Here is a 26,176-nt window from a genome sequence, read left to right as displayed (position 1 = left end):
TGATAACGCATGCCCTCATAGTGGTGCAAGAATCACCTGTACCAAGATTGAGGAACTCAGCTGGGAAAAGCTTCCACATCCTCCATATTCTTCTGATCCTGCACCTTCACATATTACCACTTATTTCCAAGTTTCCAACATTTCATTAATGAAAAACAATATGATACATTAGTGGCACTGAAATTGAGCCTATGCGACTTCTTTGCCTCCAGACCTCCTGAATTATATAGAAATGGCATTATGAAGCTTTCACAATGTTGAAAGAGCAATATTGATTCAAATGGAGATTATATATCTTTTTCAGTTTCATATATGATCATACATCCTAGGTAGTTGAATGAATTCACCTGTTCTTAGATCTTGTTATCTATTATTATGTTTGTTCTTGCTGGATCTTGTCCTTTAAAGGCCATAGATCTAAAATAGCTTTCTGAAGTCTTTATCTTCAGAAGTTGTAATTATTATTTGGTCGTCGGCAAAAAGAAGAGTGTTTAAGTTAATAGTAGGAGAAAGTTTAATATCTTGATGGAAATTTTTATTCCATTTTATTATTATTTCATTTAAGTAAATATTAAGAAGAGTTGCTGAGAGGGGACATCCCTGTTGGACCCCTTGGTTTATCTCTCTCGTATATGACTCGTGATTTAATCTTATTTGTATTTGATTATTTTCATATATACTTATGATAGCTTTTAGGATGTTATTTGGTATTTATTTTTCTTTTAATATGTTAAAGAATATGTTTCTTTTAACTTTGTCAAATGCTTTTTCAAAGTCAATAAATGCAGAATGTGTTTCTAAATTGTATTCTCTTCTTTTTAATTTTAGGCAAAAGGCCAGGTCTATATATGATCGTCCTTTCCTAAATCCATTCTGTACTTCTAAAATAAAGTTTTGAGTATTTGATTAGTTTGCTATTTAAATAATATCGTATTGTAATTTTGTAATATCATATGTATTCCTGTGAAACGTATGTGAAATTACAAAAGTCTTATTCAAATCATGATAGAAAAAAAAAAAAACTTTGCTCTGAAAAAGTTGATCTGTTTTCTATTTTAGCCTCATGGCTGAGAAGTGTTAAACTCTTTTTTCTGTCACTTTAATAGTCCCTTTAATAAACCCCAGAATCCAGTTCACAATGGAAAAGGAAAATGGTAACACACCTTCCTAATGGTAACCTCTCCTTTAAGGTATACAGGAAACCTATTCACACAGGCATTCAGAAACATTCACACAGTATCATAGAAACGCTAACCAATAAAGCATATAATCTGTGTTCCAATGAGGTCTATCTTTCTTCAAGTCCTAGTTACAAGTGATGATTTACCTGCTCTTTTATGTATTTTTCCATCCAGTTTTAACTGCACAACAGGACATGACTGATGTAATACATTAAAAAAAAAAAAATCCTGTAACAACACAGATTCCAAGGGAGTGGAAGGAGAGTAAAATTACTCCACTGCATAAAGGTGGTGATAAGACTGTAGCTTCAAATTATAGGCTAATCTGTATATCTGGAGTTATGGTGAAGGTACTGCAGAGATTGGTGAGAAGTAGGATTCAGAAATGGATTGATAACAGCAGTATTCTCTGTAGTTATCAGCATGGGTTTGTTAAAGGAGATTATGTTTTACTAACTTATGTACTATAACAAGGTGGCAAATACCTTGCACAGGGGAGATGTATATACAGTGGTGTGCTTGGATTTTGCAAAAACTTTTGATAGGCTGCCACACAACAAACTGTTAAATAAATTGAAACAGATTTGATTGGATAACAGACTTCTGAGTTGGTTCAGTGACTGACTGTCAGGTATCAGAAATATGTGGGTGCATTGTGTGCAATAGTGTGTACCTCCAATGATGAGTCTCTGATTCCCTGGAGGTCAGATGTTAATAATAATAATAATTTTTATCTCCTCCCTCTCTCTCTCTCCCGAAAATTATGGTTCAGTGATGGAGAGGAGAGAGAGAGAGAGAGAGAGAGTACAGTGGATAATAGCTGTCATCTCATGGTCCTAAACCTCAACACTTGTGTTATTGTCTGTAATAGGTTAATTCTACAGTCTAATGCTTTGTGGAGTTAAAAATCTTAGTTTCTAACTAGAAATTAAGGCCTAGAAAGTTCTTCTTGTAGTTGCGGACTAGAATTGTAAATATGAAGGTCTTTCTTCAGGTGGACTAGCACCTGAAGGAAATGCCATTTCCACAGGGCTACACAAGCATCTGTTTTGGATATAATATATCAACCATATTAAACTTTGTGTCCATGTTATTTCAGTGGTATCTCAATGGTATTTATATGGTATGTTTCACATCCATGATATATATGATGGCTAAATATGTCATGGCTATAGGGTTGGTTAAATTTCATACCCCCCCACACACATTTACATCACCTTTCAGGAATGTGGAGAACCGAATGAGGTTTCTGACCTAATGTCCAATCCTCACCTTCATATGGTGTACCCCATTTCCAGGTATATACTAGGTAATGAACGAATTTGAGACTTAATTGACCAAATTATACTCTATTGGCTTAAACCAGAAATGCATATGGTGGTACAACATGATGAGATTTCATGCCAGCTGGGGTGCCAACTGGGTTTTTGTCAGGGAATTATGGTGAACAGTGAAAATTCAACTACTGGAATAAGTTCCATCTTAACATCTAGAAGAAGAAGAACAACAACAACAACAAAACCAATTGAGATCAAAACCATCACTATAAGGAGTGGAAAGGAAATCGAGCTTGCAGAAGAATTGGAAAAGTAACAAATGGACATAATTGGCATTACTGAGAAAAAGAAGACAAAAACTGGTGAGATCTTACTAAATATTAAGTATTGAATGTTATATTCAGGAAATAATGATCATGGAAAGGAAGGAGTAACAATAGCATTCAACACCACACGTGAAGATAAATTTCTTGATGGGAATATAGCTTCAAGTAGTGATGCAGGCACACTTCAAAATAGGGAAATGGACAACGAAACTTATTTGTGCCTATAATCCCATAGAAGATTCTTCTAAGGAAGAAGTGGAGGAGTTTTTTGAGTCATTAGAAAAGGTTGCTGTCATAAACAAAATGGAAAATGTAGTCCTTGTTGGAGATCTAAACAGCAGAATTGGAAATGAATTCCACCAAGCAATTAGGAACATTTTGGAAAATTTAGAGAGAAAGATAAAGCCAATAATAATGGTAGGTATTTGTTATATTTCTGCTCGGGACATGGACTAGTCATTACTAACACCATGTTCCAACATAACGACATTCACAAGTTCATGTGGATAGAGGACACAGAAAATAAGAAAGCCTCATTAACTTCGTCATTGTTGATATTGATATCGTCGTGCTGGTTCAGGATACAAGAGTGTACAGAAGATTTGAAATTGGAAGTAACCATTACTTAGTGATAAATAGGATAAAAAGGAATGCTACATTGAAATGAACAGTATGTAAGAAAGTTGTAAAAGGAATTAAAGTTTGAGCAGCTTTTACAGGTAAACTGTAGACTTGACTATACAAACATTATTGAAGAACATTTGAAGCATTTTGAAAACAAGAACCAAATCATGGTCCTTGCTTTTAGTGTTACACGGTGATTAGCATTCATTTTTGAAATTATGGATTCTACAACTGTGTTAAAATAACTCTTTTTATTATCCCGGCATTTTGATCTTCATATCCAGATCATCATCTGGAGCATACATAAATATACAAATATGAAGTAGACTTGGCTATACAAACATTATTGAAGAACATTTAAAGCAGTTTGAAAACAAGAACCAAATCATGGTCCTTTCTTTTAGTGTTACACAGTGATCAGCATTCATTTTTGAAATTATGGATTCTACAACTGTGTTAAAATAACTCTTTTTATTATCCCGGCATTTTGATCTTCATATCAAGATCATCATCTGGAGCATACATAAATATACAAATATGCAAGTAGACTTGGCTATACAAACATTATTGAAGAACATTTGAAGCAGTTTGAAAACAAGAACCAAACCATGATCCTTTCTTTTAGTGTTACACGGTGATCAGCATTCATTTTTGAAATTATGGATTCTACAACCGTGTTAAAATAACTCTTTTTATTATCCCGACATTTAGATTTTCATATCAAGATCATCATCTGGAGCATACATAAATATTCAAGACAAGCTGCTTTTCATTTCAAACTGTAAGCTAGAGAAACAATGATTTGATCACATGCTACTCACTGGCATGACCTCTAGTGTGGAAAAAAAAAATACATCAAATTCCCAAACATATGGAAGGCACATAATTGACCTATGGAACTTTCCTCTCTAAGAGTAACTATAAACATGACTGTAGATAATACAGGATCTTAAATCAAAAATAACAATTGTAATGCCAAAAATAGGACATCATTGTTACTGAAAGAAAACTATCCTTTCTTTTAAGCTTACACGTGATCCGAATACATTTTTGAAAATTATGGAGACAATTACTGTGTTTGAATAAAAACTTTATTCAAACACGGTAGTTGTCTCCACAATTTTCAAAAATGTAGAAAGAAAACTATCTATAAGAAAGAATGTTCGCTCATGTTATGATAAATAGAATTTAGCTTGATGTAGTTTCTAAATAATTAATTAATTTGTATATATATATTTTTTTTCACTAGAGGTCATGCCAATAAAATAACCTGTGATCAAATCATTGTTTCTCTAGCTTACTGTATGTAATGTAACTCGGCTTGTCCTATATATTTGTATATGCTCCAGATGATGATCTTCATATGAAGATCGAAAGTCGGGAAATTAAGAGTTATTTATAACACAGTTGTGAAGTCCATAATTTCTAAAATGAATGCTACGAATATATGCCTTCCATATGTATGGGATTTTTAGATCATCATTATTGTTTAGATTGGGGTGGTTGATAACAATCTCACAAGCTTCCTTAAATTTGCGTTCATACCATGTTTTGGTGTGATGTAGACAACTAGTGGTTTGCCAGTCAATTCCATGTAAGGTGTTCACAGGGCATGATCAGAAGGCCAGCTTCACCATAATTATTATATTTGATGTGTCGTTTATGTTCTTTTTGTCTGATCGGAATCTGATCAATAAACAGGCACTGAAAAAAGAATTTAAAGTGATCAGCAATACTTTTCAAAAAATGGATACAGCCAAAACACTATTAACAGAATTCTCTACAATACCTCAATAAAAAACAGAGACAAACCAGACTACAGTAAAACTATAACCATTCCTTACATTAAAGGGACATCAGACAAAATAAACAGAGTGCTACAAAAATACAACCTCAACGTCACCTTTAAACCTCCTGCAAAATTAAAAAGCTTACTCAACTCATCCAAAGACCAACTCCCTCCACTGGCCCACCCTGAAGTATACTGTATTTACTGCACCTGCAACATACCATACATAGGAGAAACAGGATGCACATTTCCGATCAGACAAAAAGAACATAAACGACACATCAAATATAATAATTATGGTGAACCTGGCCTTTCTGATCATGCCCTTGAACACCTTACATAGAATTGACTGGAAAAGCACTAGTTGTCTACATCACACCAAAACATGGTATGAATGCAAATTTAAGGAAGCTTGTGAGATCGTTATCAACCACCCCAATCTAAACAATAATGATGGTCTAAAATTCCCATACATATGGAAGGCATATATTCGTCCCACGAATCATTCCTCTCTAAGAACAGCTATAAACAGGACTGTAGAAAATCCAGGATCCTAAATCTAAAATAACAACTTTAATAATAAAAAAATAGGACATCACTGTTAAAGAAAAAATCTATAAGAAAGGATGTTTATTCATGTTGTAATTTATAAATAATTTATTTTATTTACTTTTTTTTTTTAAATCAAAAATAACAATTGTAATAATAGGAATAGGACATCACTGTTACTGGAAGGAAAACCATCAGTAAGCAAGAATGTTTATTCATGTAATCATAAATTAAATCTAGCTTAATGTTTTTTTTTTTTTTTTTTTTTTTTTTTTTTTTTTTTTTTTTTTCACTAGAGGTCATGCCAGTGAGTAGCATGTGATCAAATCATTTTTTCTCTAGCTTACGGTTTGAAATGAAAAGCAGCTTGTCTTGTATTGAATACAAGATCATTGAATATATTGAAGATCGAAACGTCAGGATAATAAAAAGAGTTATTTTAACACGGTTGTAGAATCCATAATTTCAAAAATGAACCAAACCATGGGGTCACAATGGCAAACTCTGAAGAAGGCGACAAGGTAGAAAAATGCCATCAAAAATTTGAAATGTGGAAAGGCAGCTGGAGTAGATGATATCTGACCAGAAATGCTCAATTATAGAGGTATAAAGTTTTTGCTGTAGCTACACTGCATAATTTGTAGGGCCTGGTCAGAAGTTTGAATTCCAGATGATTGGAATACAGCTCTAATAGTTCCCATCTATGAAAAGGGAATAAAGCTCAATGTGAGAATTACTGAAGAATTTCTCTACTAAGTGTTCCAGATAAGATTTATTTAAGCATACTCATAAAGAGGTTGAGAAAGATTGTCGAAGAGAAACTTCGAGAAGAACAAGCCGGGTTCAGACAAATAGAGGTTGTCAAGATCATATTTTCATTTTACGACAGATAGTTGAGAAATCATGGCAATATGACAAGGATCTGTATTTGAGTTATGTAGATCCGGAAAAGGCATATGACTAGGTGCCCAAAGAAAAGCTGTTCATAGCACTACAATTATATGGAGTAAATAGAATATTATACAGAGCAATGCATAGTATACAGGGTGTTCGGGATAAATTTGACATATTTATAATTAATTATATTTTTCCGTAAGTTACATGTATTAACACACACTTCTCTTCATTTAAAAGTTTGGACCCTTCTTCATTCATATACAAGATGTCAGAAAGGATGGATAGCTGGAACCCACCTGAATCATGGAAGAGAATAACTTGTATCATGATGATTCGTGCCCGCCATCAAAATAAGGATATTACGACTGCTGCCCAATGCTCCCTGAATACAGTAAAAACAATCAGGCATGAACTAGAGACTTGCAATGGTGACTACGAGGATGTAGCAAGAAGAAAGATCCCTAGCAGACGATCTGATTGCGTTCGTACAGCAGAATTCCTCGCAAATCTGCAGGAACAGGTGTTGAAGAACCCTGGCATTGGAATTCGGGCTTTGTTTGTGGAGTTGCTAACTGTAGTCAAGCCCTGGATAACAAGGGTAGCCAATGGTAGGCCGTATGTATGGCAGCAGGATTCGGCCCCTTGCCACACCTCTGGGAAAAGTCAAAAATGGTTGTCTGAAAATTTCTACGACTTCACCAGTCCAAATGTTTGGCCTCCAAACTCCCCAGACCTTAACCCCATGGATTATTTTGTATGGGGCGCAGTTGAAAAAGACACCAATCGCACTTCCAGTAATACAAAAGCCCAGTTAATGGATAAAATTAAAACAGTTTTTGCGGCCCTTCCCAGGGAGACTGTAGCATCAGCTTGTTCGAGGTTCCGAAGCAGAATTGTAGCTGTGATCGATGCTAATGGTGGTTATTTTGAGTAAATCTTGTTGATAGTATTGTAATTAACTCTGCCTGTAATGTTTTTTTGTCAATTCATTAAATTTAATAGATACAAAGAAGATTTTCTTTTTCCTTACGAAACTGTCAAATTTATCCCGAACACCCTGTATATCTAAGTCATCTGTTAGAATTGAAGAAATGCAGGAAGATGGTTTGATGTAAAATCAGGGGTATGACAAGGATGCACATTATCTCTACTCTTTTCTTTTAGTGTTGCATGGTGATCAGCATTCATTTTAGAAATTATGGACTTCTCAACCATGTTATAAATAACTCTTAATTTCCCGATGTTCGATCTTCATATGAAGATCATCATCTGGAGCATATACAAATATACAGGACAAGCTGAGTTACATTACATACAGTGAGCTAGAGAAACAATGATTTGATCACAGGTTATTTTACTGGCATGACCTCTAGTGAAAAAAAAAAAAAATACAAATTAATTAATTATTTAGAAACTACATCAAGCTAAATTCTATTTATCATAACATGAGCAAACATTCTTTCTTATAGATAGTTTTCTTTCTACATTTTTGAAAATTATGGAGACAACTACCGTGTTTGAATAAAGTTTTTATTCAAACACAGTAATTGTCTCATAATTTTCAAAAATGTATTCAGATCACCGTGTAAGCTTAAAAGAAAGGATAGTTTTCCTTCAGTAACAGTGATGTCCTATTTTTGCCATTACAATTGTTATTTTTGATTTAAGATCCTGTATTATCTACAGTCCTGTTTATAGTTACTCTTAGAGAGGAAGGTTCCATGGGTCAATTATGTGCCTTCCATATGTTTGGGAATTTTAGACCAACATTATTGTTCAGATTGGGGTGGTCAATAATAATCTCACAGGCTTCCTTAAATTTGCATTCATAACATGTTTTGGTGTGATGTAAACAACACTGGTGCTTTTCTAGTCAATTCTACGTAAGGTGTTCAGGGCATGATCAGAAAGGCTAGCTTTACAATAGTTATTATATTTAATGTTTCGTATGTTCTTTTTATCTGATAGGAATTGTGCATCCTGTTTCCCCTATATATGGTATGTTACAGGTGCAATATATACGGTGTACTCCAGGGTGGGCCAGCGGAGGGAGTGGGTCTTTGGATGAATTGATTAAGTTTTTTAGTTTTGCAGGAGGTTTAAAGGTGGCTTTGAGGTTGTATTTTTGTTGTATTCTGTTTATTTCATCTGATGTCCCTTTAATGTAAGGAATGGTTATAGTTTTACTGTAGTCTGGTTTGTCTTTGTTTTTTATTGAGGTCTTGTAGAGAATTTTGTTAATAGTGTTTTGGCTGTAACCATTTTTTAGAAAAGTATTGCTGATAACTTTAAATTCGTCTTTCAGTGCATGTTCATCTCTCCTCTTATTCATTGTCTATATGGATCACATTATGAAGGAGAGAGTGGTATTAGGCCTGATTATTAGAATCGGAGATGTAAACTTAGTTCTTTGCTTTATGCAGATGATGTTATACTCCTAAACATGTCTAGCGCAAGTCTCCAGGATTCTCTAACTAAATTGAATAACACTTGTAACAAATTTGGCATGAAAATCAGCAACTAAAGACCGAAATTATGAAAATTTTCAGAAATACCAAACAAATCAACTGCATTCTGAATGGAGAGCCTATAGAACAAGTAAAATATTTCAGTTATTTAGGAACAATTTTTAGTCAAGATGACAAGTGAAATCTGGAAAGGGCAGCAGAACAAGCAAAGTTGGTATGGCTGGTTGGTAGCCAGCTGAATAAATTTATATGGTATAGGAGAAAAATTAGGCAAACCACCAATCTAGCAGTATACAAGACAATGTTCAAACCAGTTTTCAGTTATGTATCTGAGAGTTGAGTTAGAAATAAAGCATTTGATAAGACTAGAGACCACAGATATGAAGGCTGAGAAAAATTAGGAGAATGAACAGGTGGCATCAGTGACAAAATCATATTAAAAATGAAAACAAAAATATTCCTTGAATTTTTCACAATTTAAAATAAGTTCTATTAATATATTTCTTATTTGAAGAAAAAGTGAAATATTTTTCTCCCTGATTTTCATGTCGAATTGTTTTTTAAATATGGTGTTTTTCTATGAAATTAAATGATAGTTTTTATTATTTCAAATGGAGAATATTATAGATCCATCTATATTTCATAGCCAAACAATGTAGAAAGTATGCAAAGTTTCAAAAATTTTCCAGTGAGCTTATGAGATCAAGACCGTAATCAGAATTGCCTTGGCTTGCATTATTTTTAAAACACAATCTCTGCCCACAATCTGCATATTTGCTTTTATTAATGTGTTAAGTTTCACTAGCCTGAAACACCAAGTTTCAAATTGATCAAGGAAAAAAAAAAAAAAAACTTCAGTTGAAAATGAAGACAAAAATTCATTCAACTAAGCTATGTCAGAAATTTAAATAACTTATAAGTTATCAGTGGGTGCATAATAAAATATTGAACTGTAGAGCTGAGAAGTTTATATTTGTTTTTCATAAGATACTGTAATAAATATTATTACATATACATCTATAATTTATAGCAAAATGTGGAAACAAATGAATGAAAGAAATGTAGAAAATTTTTGTTACTTCATCATCATCAAATTCCTGACATGTACCCTCAAATGGTGTACAGGATATGATAGTACTACATGAAAAATTTACATTATTACTAACTTCCTGTCTACAATTTTCTTCCAAATCAGTGTGTTATTTGTGAAGACTTCAACATTATCAGATCTTATATTTTATTTCTGTCATCTAAGGCACTTTGTACCGTATCAATCCACCTATATTTTGGTCTTCCTCTGGGTCGTTTTCCTGCCAACCTGGCAAAGAACACTTGTTTGGCTAATCTTTCCTCACCCATTCTGTTTAAGTAACCATACCACCTGAGATTAGCTTTGCTAACACATTCCTGGATGCTGGCAATGTCAAGTTCTTTCCTAATATCCTCGTTTTTAATAAGATATTGCCATTGATGCCATCTGTTCACACCTCTAATCTTTCTCAGGACTCTCATATCTGCGGTCTCTACTCTTTGGTCAAGTGTTTTACTTCTGACCCTGCTCACAGATCCATAAGTTAAAACTGGTTTGAACATTAATTTAGTGTTCTGACTAATTTCTCTCTTATTCCATATGAATTTATTCAATTGACTTCCTACCATATACCAGCTTTGTTGATTCTGTTGTCTATTTCCATATTTAATTTACCATCTTCACTAAAAATCATGTCTAAGTAGCTGAAATGCTTTACTTGTTCCACAGGTTCCCCGTTCACAACACTGCTGACGTTTTCAACAATTCTAACTATTTTCATTGTCTTTATCTTTTTAATGCTGATCTTCATACTATATCTATTACAACAGTTATTCAATTTAGCCAGGGAATCTTGCAAACTTGTAGCGGATTTATTTAGAAGTATAACATCGTCCACATAAAGCAAAGAACTGACATTAACATCTCCAATTCTGATATCATGTTTAATACCACTTTCTTCATAATGTGATCCATATAGATAATGAATAACAGAGGGGATAATGTACATCCCTGTCTCGCACCAGATTTAACATTAAACCATCTTCCTGTACTTCCTTCAATTCTAGCTGCTGACTTACAACTTAAATAAAGACTAAATATTGCTTGATATAATGCCCCATTGACACCATATAACTGTAGCATATTGAATAGTTTCTCTCTCTTAGCACCCTTGTCGTATGCCTTTTCCAGATCAACAAAACTTAAATGCAGATCTTTGTTATATTCCCATGCTTTCTCAACTCATTGTCATAAAGTGAAGATCTGATCCTGACAGCATCTATTTGGCTTGAATCCAGCTTATTCTTCAGCAAGCTTTTCTTCCACAATTCTTCTCAACCGTTTCTCATCGTTCAGTATCCAGATAGATACCCAACAGGGTGCACCATGAGAAGGTGAGTATTGGACATTAGGTCAGAAGCCCTGGTCAGTTCTCCACATACCTTTAAAGGCTATGTGGAGGTCTCCTCTCAGTTATACAGCTTTGACCCTTACTTTCCAAAGTTTAATAGAAAGCTTATGAGAAGGTTATGTTCTTATAAAATCTCTAGTAATTTTTCAAAACTGAAGTTTCTTTCTGCATTTGTATTTTTTTCTGTATATGTAGATCCATAATATCCTCTATTTCAGTATTTCACTTTCAAATTGAAGCATCCTGATATTCTAATAAAGCATCCTAAATATTCATAAGTTATTATATTTAAGGAAAGCAAAATTTTATTTCTTTTTTTATCAAAGAAGATATAAGAGTCTCTATTTTGGTAATGTAAAATAAGCAGAAATTGGAGATATTAAAGATACATGCTTATTTTGTAGCTCAGTATACATACATACATAGAAACTTGAAGAGTTTCTAATAAAGAAGATAGAGCATATTTGAATACTATGCCTGGCTAAGGCATAGAATACTATGCTTTAGCTTGCACTTTTCCAAGTTTCCTGAGTAGTACATGGAATATGGATTGATCTGTTTATTTTACAATGCCCATATCAATAAATTTAGGCTCTTCTTTGATAATGACTCTTAAGCACCAACTCTTGTTCACTTATGAATAATACAATTCTCTGATACAGAATTACTTTGGTATTGAATGAAGATTCTTGTCATTTTAAGGTTTCTGACTGATCACCGATGATAACTAACAGTTCAAGACAGCTGTCACACTAATGAAACCTGAATCAAAAGAACTAATAAAAGATATATGCATGCTTCAGGAATTCATGTGTATAGCGGTGCCAACTAGGGCAACTGCGATGCTAAAGATTGTATTCTCATAAACTCTCTGGTCAGTTGTTGAAACTTTCAAATTTTATATATGTATTCATTTATTTATTTTCATGTGGTTACATGATTAGGTGTTGTATCATTATACATATTTTTTAATCTTTCTTCACACTGCAATTTGGCTGAAGTGCTAAATATTCAGCCATAGCATAATTAATTAAATTTTAAACACTGATAATTAAATTTTATAAGCAAATGTTTTGAATAAAAAAAAATACATTCATTAAATTTTTTTTAATCAATTTTTAATGAGTGTATTTTCTCTTTTCAAAACATTTGTTCATAAAATTTAATTCAGTATCTTTTTGGTCGAATATTTGGTGCTTTAGCCAAATTTCAAACTGAATATTCGATATTTGGTGCCTTTGGCCAAATCCAATTTTAGCGCATCCATAATATGAAGTTTGTATACACTTATTAAATTATTAAAAAAAATAAAGAATTATATGTGAAATGTGAATTTAGTTTCAGGCAGGAGATCTTTCTGTAGAAGACTTTGATTATCTAATTATACATCCTGATTTTATCAAAGATATTATACCTCTTCGTGGCTTATTACAAAAAAAGTTTCCATCTGTAGGAAATGGTAAGTTTGTTTTTTCTTTTGTATTTATTTGCAAACTTGCATTGTAAAAATACTCTTTATACAAAAAAGATGTTTTGAATATCAAAATATTTTGATCAATTTTGATAAAAATATTTTGATTAAAATTTAGTTTACATAATGGAGAGATTGATGGTAATGGGAATATGAATAGCCTGACTGTGTGGGCATGAGTGTGTCTGCCAGTTCAGTGTTGCAAAGTGTAAGTTTGGAAATTTGAAAATCAGTGATGAGTAGTTGTATATACAGTTGTTGGGAATATAGTGAAAGAGGTGGACTGGTTGCTTTAGAGTAATGGTTCATTACTGTTACCACAAACTTCAGTTACCTGGAGTTTCACAAACTTCAGTTACCTGGAGTTTGTGGTAACAGAGCTTTCCTTAGTGTTATACTGCTCAAACCTTGACAATGGACAAGCGTCAGGTCTGTTTGGTATGTATCCTCTTAACAAATTAATCATGTTGCTATAATCATATCATCATGACTCCTATTCACAAAACTATATAAACGACATTTCCTCAGCCTGTCCTCCCATATCAGACATTCACATTCCAAAATCTTACAATTATTATCTGCATATTAACTCTTTCTAAAGGCTACTCCATAGCAGAATGGCATGAACAACGCAACATTCTTCTCTTGTTTGAAATATCCGTGTTTGAATGACTGATTGTGGTTGATAATAGAATCACGGGATCTCCTGCAATTTGACTCCCTAGAGGTTGATAACTTTCTTATTATGTCACAGGAGAGGACATAATAAAATAGTGATCAGAGATTGCTTGAGAGTAGCAGTATCATATACCCAAGGTCAGGAGGTTAAACCAAGTTGGAATTAAGTGAATGAGCAGGGATATGAAGCAAGAGCTGCAAAAAAATGAAACATTATAGAGGAAATATAAAGAAAAAAGTGATCAGCATAGTCATGAGCAGTACAAAGTCCAAGCAAGAAGGGTGACTAGTATGGTAAGGAAGGCCAAATCAGATTATGAGAGAGAATTAGCCAAACAGTCTAAAGTAAACCCAAAATAATTTTTTTGTTATGTAGCAAGTGAGATGAAAAATGACAATGGTAGAATGACTTAAACAGTGCTCATGTAGGAAGATGACTGAACCAAAATAAATAGTTGAGTTGCCGAGTGATCATTTTGCAAAGGTGTATCATCCAGGTAGTGATTTTACAGTTGCTGATGTTACAGAGATGCATATCAACGTTGAAGTACATGTTCAGCATATTAAAAAAATATGAATGTGGACATAGCAGTGGGACTAGATGGCACATCAACCTGTGTACTATGAATGTGCAAGAGAATTGGCATTGCTTCTGATGAAGTTGGTCAATCCAAGTCTCAGCTCTGGCAGGGTTCCAAGAGAGTGGAAAGAGGGTACCATTGCATAAAAGTGACTCCAAGACAGGTAGCAAACTAGAGGTCAGTTAATATATATCAGGAATGATTGTTAAAGCATTGAAAAAGTTGGTAAAAGGTAAAATACAACAGTTTGTAGATTGGGGATGCAGTACTTTATAGTAGGCAGCATGGCTTTGTAAAGGGTAGTCCTGTCTTATTAACTTATTCATATTTTATAATAAAGTGACAGCAGTTGATGGTGCAAAACTCGGGGGGGGGGGGGTTGTTGTTGATAAAGGTGATGTAGATATCATGCAGGATGATTAAGGTAAATTGGCATTGTGGGCAAAGGATAATGATTGTCAATTTAATGTTACCAAATTGTAAGGTTATGCACTTTGGATTGAAAAGATTGCCTATGATAAGTTTCATATTTATGATACTGGATTGTAGGAAATTGATAAGGCTAGGGACTTGGGGATAATCGTGGACAGAGAGTCAAAGTCCAGAGGGCATATTGCAAAAGTAGGTAAAATAACTCAAAGGATTACTTGGATGGTGAAAAACATGCTAACATAAATATACGGAAGTTATTAACCTTCTTTATAAGGTTATAATTCGAGGACCATAAGGTGGTAAAGAAGATTCAGAGACAAATGACTAAGCTGGTGACAGGTTTGTGGGATGCTCTCTATGAAGATAGGCTGAAGATTTGTGGATTACTAAGTTTAATTGATAGGTGTCAAAGAGGGGACATAATAGAAATTTTTAAGATATTAAAGAGGATTTATAAAATTGATACAAAGGAAATTTTTCAATATATGACAAATAGTCACAGAACTAGGGAACTATCCATGGAAGTTGTGTAAGAGAGTGGTTAGTTGAGGTATGTAGACCAGATTTTTTTACATTTTACACAATTATGGACTCTACAACCATGTTATAAATAATTTTAATTTTCCGACGTTTTGATCTTTATATTAAGGTCATCATCTGGAGTACACACACGCGCCGCACACACACACACACACATACACACACATATATATATATATATATATATTGACCTGACCTATAGTGAAAATAAAATAAAATTACAATACTAAAATAACGAGCCAAAAGACTTTACTTTGGTGATGCAAAATTATATAAATTAAGTGGATGTTAAATCCAACATAATTTCGAAGCCAAATACAGAAACTATAAAAGTTTTGGTGAAGTTTGACGACAGAGCATACGGGAATACACTCGCCAAAGGAATAATGGTGAGCGTATTCCCGTAAGCTCTCTGGTCAAACTTCGGCAAAACTTTTATGATTTCTGTATCCGGCTTTAAAATTATGTTGGATTTAATATCCACTGAATTTATAAAATTACAATAAATAAATTAAATTAAAATAAATAAAATAAAGCTGTATTCTATTTAATCTTTAAAGATACCTGTGGCATGATTATAAATAATAAATTACACAATAACCACAGTAATTAACTTTAATGAAATGGAAGTACAGTGGAACCTCGGTTGTCAAATGACTCGCATCTCAAACAAATCGGTTCCTGAACAAAAAAACGCACTGGTTTCTGAACAGAATCTCAGTTTCTGAACAGGCAAACCAGCAACCGTTTGCTCCGTAGGCTAAGATGTGAGGCAGAAGAGTGTCAGTTATGTGGCAGCCTCTGCTCAGTGCCGACCCCTGCTCAAATTTGCTGTGCATTTTCTTGATTTTCTTTGTGTTTTATTGTTTTTTCATTAATCATTATTAAATACGTGGATAGGCTTATGTGTTTGTCACACATGTTGAATTAGATTTAAACGGTATTGATGTGTACACAGATTGATAAGAAAATAACTTTTTATTAACTTAAAAGCTAATATTTTGCTGGATATAATACCAGCATCTTCAGAGCACACAAAGAGTTTGTTACAAATGCGAGACAACTACAATCTGGTGTAATAGTGGGGCTAGTATAAGTAGTTGCAACGTGCAACACAAGACTAAGTCCTAATAAGGTGCCATTTAAGTTTAAAAAAAAAAAAAAAAAACAGTAGTCCAAAGTTTTGAAAAAAATAAACTAAAAATAAATAAATATTAATTTGGTCTTAGGATGACTGTCTCCGAAATCTTTGGTAGATTTATACAGCCATACTTGTTAAGGTTTGGAGTATGTTTTAAGCGTCTCTTGATTTCAGGAACAACCTCTCTGACTTGTAGAAGCTTCTGTGCAGTACTTTTTTTTTTTTTTTTTTTTTCAATTGATCCTGTGTGCCAGGGTATCCAAAGCATGGTCTGCCAGACCTGACTTGCCATAGCGAAAGTGTCCGATATATTTTTTGTGTTCACCGAGGCAGATGTCCACAGTTCTTCCTGTCTGTCCATAGTAGGCTTGATGACATGAACAGGGCACTTCATAGACTCCTGGATGTGATAAAAGAGTGAATCTGTTCTTAGGTGAACTGATGAGAATTGCCAATTTCACATAAGGTTTAAATACCATGCACAGTTGGTATTTGTTAAGCATCCTAGATATCTTTAATGTATGGGATGGTGATAGTTTTGTTGTAATCTTCTGTGGTAGATAGTTGGGGGTAGCATTTAGTATTTTATCTGTCTTATGGGGATTATAGCCATTGGTTAGGAAGGTGTGATGCAGGTGAGAAAGTTCAGTAGAGTGAGAGCAATGTCATTGGAACAGATTGCTCTAGCTCTGTGGGTTAGTGTTTTTAAGATACCATATTGTTGAGAAGGGTGATGGTGTGATTGTTTGTGTAAGTATCTCTCTGTATGTGTGGGTTTTCTATAAACTGAAAATGATAAGGAACCTTCTGGAAGACGCATGATCAGTGTGTTCAGGAAGGGCAGGCAGTCATTGGCTTCTTGTTCCATTGTAAAGTGGATTTTAGGTGCTGGCTATTTAGTTGCACTAAAATTGTATTCAATATGTCTTATTCAGCCACTCTCAAACCTCGTCTCTGGCTACTACGCTATGTTGATGATGTGTTTGCTATTTGGCCACATGGCCCAGATACATTGAATACATTTTTAGTGCATCTAAATAGCCAGTACCCTAAAATCCACTTTACAATGGAACCAGAAGCGAATGACTGCCTGCCCATCCTGGTCACACTGATTACGTCTTTCAGAAGATTCTTTATCATTTTTGGTTTATAGAAAACCCTCATATACAGGGTGTTCGGGATAAATTTGACATATTTATAATTAATTATATTTTTACGTAAGTTACATGTATTAACACACACTTCTCTTCATTTAAAAGTTTGGACCCTTCTTCATTCATATACAAGATGTCAGAAAGGAAGGATAGCTGGAACCCACCTGAATCATGGAAGAGAATAACTTGTATCATGATGATTCGTGCCCGCCATCAAAATAAGGATATTACGACTGCTGCCCAATGCTCCCTGAATACAGTAAAAACAATCGGGCATGAACTAGAGACTTGCAATGGTGACTACGAGGATGTAGCAAGAAGAAAGATCCCTAGCAGACGATCTGATTGCGTTCGTACAGCAGAATTCCTCGCAAATCTGCAGGAACAGGTGTTGAAGAACCCTGGCATTGGAATTCGGGCTTTGTTCGTGGAGTTGCTAACTGTAGTCAAGCCCTGGATAACAAGGGTAGCCAATGGTAGGCCGTATGTATGGCAGCAGGATTCGGCCCCTTGCCACACCTCTGGGAAAAGTCAAAAATGGTTGTCTGAAAATTTCTACGACTTCACCAGTCCAAATGTTTGGCCTCCAAACTCCCCAGACCTTAACCCCATGGATTATTTTGTATGGGGCGCAGTTGAAAAAGACACCAATCGCACTTCCAGTAATACAAAAGCCCAGTTAATGGATAAAATTAAAACAGTTTTTGCGGCCCTTCCCAGGGAGACTGTAGCATCAGCTTGTTCGAGGTTCCGAAGCAGAATTGAAGCTGTGATCGATGCTAATGGTGGTTATTTTGAGTAAATCTTGTTGATAGTATTGTAATTAACTCTGCCTGTAATGTTTTTTTGTCAATTCATAAAATTTAATAGATACAAAGAAGATTTTCTTTTTCCTTACGAAACTTTCAAATTTATCCCGAACACCCTGTACAGGGAGATATTTACACAAACAATCACACCATCACCCTTCTCAACAATACGGTATCTTAAAAACACTAACCCATAGAGCTAGAGCAGTCTATTCCAATGACATGGCTCTCACTGCTGAACTTTCTCACCTGCGTCACACTTTCCTAACCAGTGGCTATAATCCCCATAAGATAGATGAAATACTAAATACTACCCAGAAATCCCCCTCCCCACTAGCTACTACAGAAGATTACAACAAAACTATCTCCATTCCATACATTAAAGGTACATCTGAAAAGATATATAGGGTGCTTAACAAACACCAACTGTGCACTGTATTTAAACCTTATGTGAAATTGGCAACTCTCATCTGTCCACCTAAGGACAGATTCACTCTTTTATCACATCCAGGAGTCTATGAAGTGTCCTGTTCATGTTATCAAGCCTACTGTGTACAGACAGGAAGAACTGTGGACATCCGCCTCAATGAACACAAAAAATATATCCGACACTTTCACTATGGCAAGTTGGGTCTGGCAGACCATGCTTTGGATACCCCCGCACACATGATCAATTGGAAAAAAACAAAAGTTCTGCACAGAAGCATCTACAAGTCAGAGAGGTTGTTCCTGGAATCAACAGAAGCCTTAAAACATACTCCAAACCTTAACAAGTATGGCTGTATAAGGCTACCAAAGATTTGGGAGACAGTCATTCTAAGACCGAATTAATATTTATTTATTTTTATTTTTATTTTATTTTTTTTCAAAACTTTGGACTACTATTTTTTCAAAACTTTGGACTGCTTTGGGTTTTTTTTTTTATTTATTTATTTATTTTTTTTTAACAACTTAGATGGCACCCCTTATTAGGACTTTAGTCTTGTGTTGCACGCTACAATTACTTATACCAGCCCCACTGTTACACCGGATTGTGGTTGTCTCGCATTTGTAACAAACTGTTTGTGTGCTCTGAAGATGCTGGATATAATACCAGCGAAATATTAGCTTTTTAGTTAACAAATAGTTATTTTCTTATTAATCTGTGTTCGCATCAATACTGTTTAAAACCAATTCAACATTATTAAATAAGCCACCATGCGGCCAAAGAAGAATGGTGATAGTAGCAAAGCGAATATAAAGGTTGTTAGAACCACGATAGAGGTGAAAAAAGAAATCATATCAAACATAATAAATTTTTGTTTGTATTTTATCTATTTTCGTAGACAGGCTTATATGTTGGTTATGCATTATTAAAACACTTAAAAGAATTGAACAACGTAGTTAAGAATATAAATTAAATTATACTTTAATAAATATTTCCGATATTTCGGCAACGTCACATTGCAATCTTCTAAAGGAACTTACAAAATACACTGTAGTACCATAATACACCGTAGCAAATACAAATTTGAAAGACTATTTATGAAATCAGCCTCAGCCCTAAGAAATTCTCCAAACCTCAACAAATTTGGTTGTATGCGACTGCCCCAAATTTGGGAGGCTTACATCAGCAGACCTTCAGCCCAGCGGCCAAGAACACCTACTTAGCTTTTCCTAAATGTCCTGATGGCACTAGAGGACACCATCAGGACTTTTGGGAGAACAATAGCTTCATCTCTTCATTTCCAGTTACTGTGTTGTAGTGCCTACGTGCATGTGCCTTTTTTGTAAGTTCCTTTAGAAGATGGCAACGTGACGTTGCCGAAATATCGGAAATATTTATTAAAGTATAATTTAATTTATATTCTTAACTACGTTGTTCAATTCCTTAAGTGTTTTAATAATTTTATCTATTTATTGTGTTTATTCTTTTTGTTTAAGATTTTATGCATTTTCATTGTTTTTGAATACGATTTTATGCATGAAGTACTGTTATGAAGGTTTAAATAAGCAGTCATCTGGGGTTTGGGAATGGATTTATCTATTTTACATTAATTCTTATGGGAAAATGGTTTTCAGTTTTCAAACAAATCGGTTCCCGAACAGCCTTTAGGAACAAATTATTTTTGACAACCGAGGTTCCACTGTACAGATATTTTATGCTGAAAGTAACTGAAAATAAAATTAAATATGAATGCCTTTTCAAAGAAAGTTGTGATGCCCTTTTACATTGGCCAAATCTGAATTGGAATGATTGCTATTTTCTGTTCTTACAGGTTCTTTTCCTATGTAACCAGCAAAAATAGTTGTTTAATAATATTTTGAATAATGTTATTTATTAATACTAATTTCTAGCGAGTGGCTATGGTTTTTAATTGGTAAACCACCAACTGCTGTATGTACTTTTTAATCCATTTCCTTTAATTACTTGTTTCTACACACTGATGTGCTGTTATTTTCAGTATGAAATATCTGTACCATGCCCGTAACAATGATGAGCTCGCAGTACTCAGCCAAGGTTTAAACTGTTGCTGTGGCACCCAGAATGATTAACAAACTTGATTTTATTTATCATATAAAAAGAAGCTTAAGATTTATCCCTACCACAATAGCAGATAAAGTATGTTTGGAAACCTCTAACATTTTAAATTTAAATTATACTAAAACAATAACCAGCAACCTAACAAAATCAGAATTGACAGCAGTAAAATCACTAAAATTAAATCCAGCCATCGTAATTACTAGAGCCGATAAAGGCAGTGTCACAGTTATTCTAAATTGAGCTACTTATTTGGAAAAAATTAATCTGATAGTCCTGGACAATAGTACATATCAACTAGTTAATTAAGACCTACCAATCGAATAAAAAATCAAACAGAAAAGCTACTTAAATCAGTCACCACATGGCCCAAAGATACCGTCAAAAAAATTCTACCGAAGATTCACAAACAAAACATACCACTCTGGCCAATAGCCGAAGGTATAGACAGCCCCAATTATCACCTAGCCAAGAAACTAGCATCAACACTTAAGGAGTTGGTAGGTCATTCCTCTCTTCTTTATTAAAAACACAATACTTTGTAAACAAAATCAAAAACATTACACTTGACAAAGTGTAATGTTTTTGACATCTCTGCCCTCTTCACAAATGTCCCAATCAATGACAATCCTTCTATTACAGGACAAATTTCTTTGTGCATGTACTATGTTCTGGCTATTTTGTGTGGCAAAACACTTTCTACCTACAAAAAGAGGCACATCCATGGGCTCATCATTATCCCCCCCCCCCCCGCCATTGCTAACTTTTACATGGAACATTTTGAGCATCCTGGTCAAGATTCCTCTTCTTTAAAACCCAAAGTCTGGCTTAGATACATTTACGATATTTTCGCTATCTGGCTCCATGGCTGTCAGACACTAGACACTTTCCTCAGTCACCTAAACAAACAACACAAACGCATGCATTTCATAATCGAGATTATGAAATGCATGCGTTTCATAATCTGAAAAAGCAGAACACACTTCCGTTTCTAAATACACTTGTAAGAAATAGGCTCAGTTAAATTAATGTAGTGTGTACTAGTCTGCTCCCGTGTCTGAATTATATGCGAGCGTATCTAATTGCATTAGTCATTAAGCTTAAGAGAAAAATGTTTAATTAATCAAGTGGAGAACCAGACACGTGATTTTTATATTATTTCCATGTCATTTTATTTAGTGAATTTTGGTTGGATTAATTTAGGTTGTGTAGTGTTGCCCTTTTTATGTATCTTGATTTAGCATAAATAAATTGTTTTGGTTGTCAAATAACTTGCCTGATTCTGCCTGTCCAATGGACTTCTCATAAAAAGACAACCTGTGTGACCTTAAGAGTAAAAGTAGCCACGACTGATGAATAGTAGATTTAAATGTTGCTTGACTTAGAGATATTTCCGTGTTGTGCTGGGCACTTTTCTTGCATGTATTGGAAAGATATACAATTCCTGTATGCGATCTCTGATGGCTTAGTCGTAAATACAAATAATTCTCTGATCAGTGTGAGAAAAAGCCAGCTATTTAGACAAAGGAATTGGCTCCAGCCAGAGGCAGTTCCTAAATTCTAAAATCCGAACATGTGAAGTGGCATAATCATGACCTTGAGAAGGGAGAATTAAATTGATAGGCCGAAAGGATTAAACAAGCAACGAGATTACATACGGAGTTACGACTGTTAATTTAAGTTAAGTTGAAGAAGTTAAGTAAATTAAATAAGAAAAGAGAAGAAATATTGAGTATTTAAATAAGAATTTTAAAGAACACAACAAAAATATTTAATTTTTAGAACTGTAAATAAGTGAGATGTATGAAATCAGTTTTAGATTGTTTCTGAAATGTGTGACAAACAGTTAGCAATTTGATGTAGTGCATAAAAATTTTAGTGCATATTCAGTACCTAGTCGGTACCTTACACAGATTACACACAAAGCAAATTATTGTTGTTCCAATAAAACAACAGGTTTCGTGTGAGTATTTTTATACCTTTTCCTGTAAAAAAAAAATTTGGTTTAGGTACGTCAGAAAATGTATTCTAGCAATTTTGTAAATTAACCCTTTCAGTACCAGAAGGACTTATGAAGTAATACAAAGTTTTGAGGTATTCAAATGACTTTATTAGGTATCTATTTAACATAAAACATCATCATTATGTAGAAAAAAATTGTAGGTTTTTATAGAATTTCATGGGACACATGTTCCAACGGATGTAAAGGGTTGCAAATAAATAAAAATTTTATGGGACACATATGTTCCATGGTCATGAAAGGGTTAACTTTTTTTTTTACAGATAATATCATGGCTAAACCCAAGAAGAAATGTAGACAATATGATATCGAATATTTGAATTATGGCTTTATTCAGTTGCCTAGAAACAAACCATTACCAATGTGCCTGATTTGCCAAAAATGTTTTTCAAATGAATCTGTGAAACCTTCAAGACTAGAAGAACATTTGACAAAAGATCATTCTTAAAAAAGATAAGGATTTATTGAATTTTCAAGCATTTAAAAAAAAAAAAATTTGAAACAACCAATATCGACAATTATGTTTTCACTAGCATCCAAAATAGATGATGATGATGATGATGGATTGCATACCTCTAACAACATCTCCTTAGTGATTGCTGAATCGGGAAAATTTGCATAATGTTGGTGAAGAACTAATCCTACGAATCTGTTAGGATTAGTTAGTGAGGTCATGTGTGCACTGTATTGCACAAGCCAACCTCTGATATCAAAAAAATTCCTTTCAGCAATAATACAGTGCAACAAAGAATTGATGAAATGGTCCAGGATGTTGAAGACTCATTATGTTAGTATTTAAAAACAATCCAACTGGAAATGAAGCCTTACTTTTAGTATATGTATGATACATAAAAGTTTTCTCTATTTTCATATTTGTTTTGATTTTGCCGACTCATGGTATTCCATTATTGAAATATATAGGTAATATGGTATAGTGAATTTTGCTTAGCATGGCACTAATGCTATGGAATATTGACTGTTACTTCTTGGTAGTTTGTTATAGTGAGAAAATTCATTATAGTGGTATTTGTTATAATGCAAGTTGACTATAGATCAGATCAATTCGCCTGGTTTCCAATGTAATGGAGAAACTGAAGAGGGTCCAGAGATGAGTAACTAAGATAATGTCAGGACTGTGGAATGTTAGTTATTAGAAAGAGTTGAAGAAATTCAAATTATAGACTTTGTGACAATACTTGAGTTTGTGAGGTGATTAAAGAGTTTATATGAAGAGTAGGGGAATTGGGAGGTCATCATTGGAAGATCTATAGAAGTGCAATTAATAAAGAATAAGGATTAGATTTTTTATATGGATAGTAGTTTTTGATTGGGAATGTGTTGCTCGATTTTATTTTGATAAGTTTAAATTTCCATATGATGGATTTTGAGGTGGTTAAGTAATACTTTTTGTATCTATTTGTCTCTATTGAGGCTTGTTTCCAATCACATTAGGTATTATTTACATTCTTAAATCTTTTAAATCAGAAATAATTAGTTTCTTTTTTTTTTTTGGCTTAAACTAATCATTGTAACCCATTTTAGAAATTACAGTCATACCCCAACTTATGCGAATCCAGAGTTACGCAGTTTCTTATATGTACTTATTCCCGTCATGCCTCACCACTAGTCGTATCTTTCCGGCGCCAGTGTCGCACATGCTGTGAACAAGCACTGACATGTTTCGTGCAGTCTCCATTCATACACGATTTTTATAGTCTACAAACCTTGCGATTGTTTAATGTTATGTTCTTGATAAAAATTTTATCACATAAAAAATAATGATGTCACCCGAAAGAAGCAAGTCCGATTCTTCCACAGCTAGCAAGAAAAGAAATCATTCAAAGCGTACTACACATGGCGTTCGTTTGCAAGTCTGAATGAAGCTATGAGGCAAAATGAGCAACTATCTGTTAAAGAGTTTTGGAAACATTTAATGTTTTAGATGCTGTAAGGATTATCAGAGATTCTTGGGGTTTCTCTGATATCGGAGACCCTTTGCTACTGAAGAGACTGAAACCTCAGATCCATTTTTACCAGAAAAGCACATGACAATTGCAAAATTAAAAGAAGGTTTCAGCTTAATTAAGAAAGGTTTACAGATTTTGGAGGACATAGATTCTAACGATGAACAAATTGTAGCCACAAGGCAAGGAATAAAAAAATCACTGGCTTGCTATGAAGAAATATTTTGTGTGACAAGAAAAAGACATTATGACATCATCATCATCATCATCATCAAATTCCTGCCATGTACCTTCAAGGGGTGTACAGGATATGACAGTACTACATGAAAAAATTACATCATTACTAACTTCCTATCTACAATTTTCCTCCAAATCAGTCTGTTACTTGTCAAGACTCCAACATTATCAGATCTTATATTTCTATCGTCTAAGGCACTTTGTACCGTATCAATCCACCTATATCTTGGTCTTCCTCTGGGTCGTTTTCCTACCAACCTGACAGAGAACACTTGTTTTGCTAATCTTTCCTCTCCCATTCTATTTAAGTGACCATACCATCTAAGATTAGCTCTGCTAACGCATTCCTGGATGCTGACAATGTCAAGTTCTTTCCTAACATCCTCATTTTTAATATGATATTGCCATTGATGCCATCTGTTCACGCCTCTAATCTTTCTCAGGACTCTCATATCTGCGGTCTCTAGTCTTTGGTCAAGTGTTTCACTTCTGACCCAGCTCTCAGATCCTTAAGTTAAAATTGGTTTGAACACAGTCTTGTATACAGCTAATTTAGTGTTCCGACTAATTTCTTTCTTATTCCATATGAATTTATTCAATTGACTTCCCACGATACCAGCTTTGCTGATTCTGTTGTCTATTTCTATAACCATCTTCAGTAAAAATTGTGCCTATGTAGCTGAAATGTTTTACTTGTTCCACAGGTTCTCCATTCACAACACAGTTGACATTTTCAATGATTCTGCCTATTTTCATTGTCTTTGTCTTTTTATTGCTGACCTTCATACCATATCTATTACAACAGCTATTCAATTTAGTCAGAGAATCTTGCCGACTTGTAGCAGATTTATTTACAAGTATAACATCATCCGCATAAAGCAAAGAGCTGACATTAACATCTCCAATTTTAATATCAGGTTTAATACCACATTCCTTCATAATGTGATCCATATAGATAATGAATAACAGAGGGGATAATGTACATCCTTGTCTCACACCAGATTTAACATTAAACCATCTTCCTGTACTTCCTTCAATTCTAACTGCTGACTCACAACTCAAATAAAGACTAAGTA

General features: G+C 34.1%; 1 protein-coding gene across 3 annotated transcripts in view; it reads left to right on the top strand.

The window, feature by feature from the left end:
* The window catches only part of mRpL1 (mitochondrial ribosomal protein L1), a 386,771-nt gene that overhangs the window by 152,813 nt on the left and 207,782 nt on the right, over positions 1 to 26,176 (top strand). For all 3 annotated transcript variants that reach the window (XM_090395205.1, XM_090395206.1, XM_090395207.1), the window contains exon 7: positions 12,891 to 13,011. In XM_090395205.1, the coding sequence (XP_090251331.1) occupies positions 12,891 to 13,011 (121 nt within the window). The remainder of the gene's footprint in view (positions 1 to 12,890; positions 13,012 to 26,176) is intronic.

This window comes from Typopeltis vanoorti, chromosome 7 (genome assembly GCF_054136105.1).
Source record: "Typopeltis vanoorti isolate ZY-2024b chromosome 7, IOZ_Tvanoo_1.0, whole genome shotgun sequence".
NCBI lineage: Eukaryota > Metazoa > Arthropoda > Arachnida > Uropygi > Thelyphonidae > Typopeltis > Typopeltis vanoorti.
Note: the sequence above shows the minus strand (reverse complement) of the source record. Positions and strands in the feature narration are given on the sequence as shown.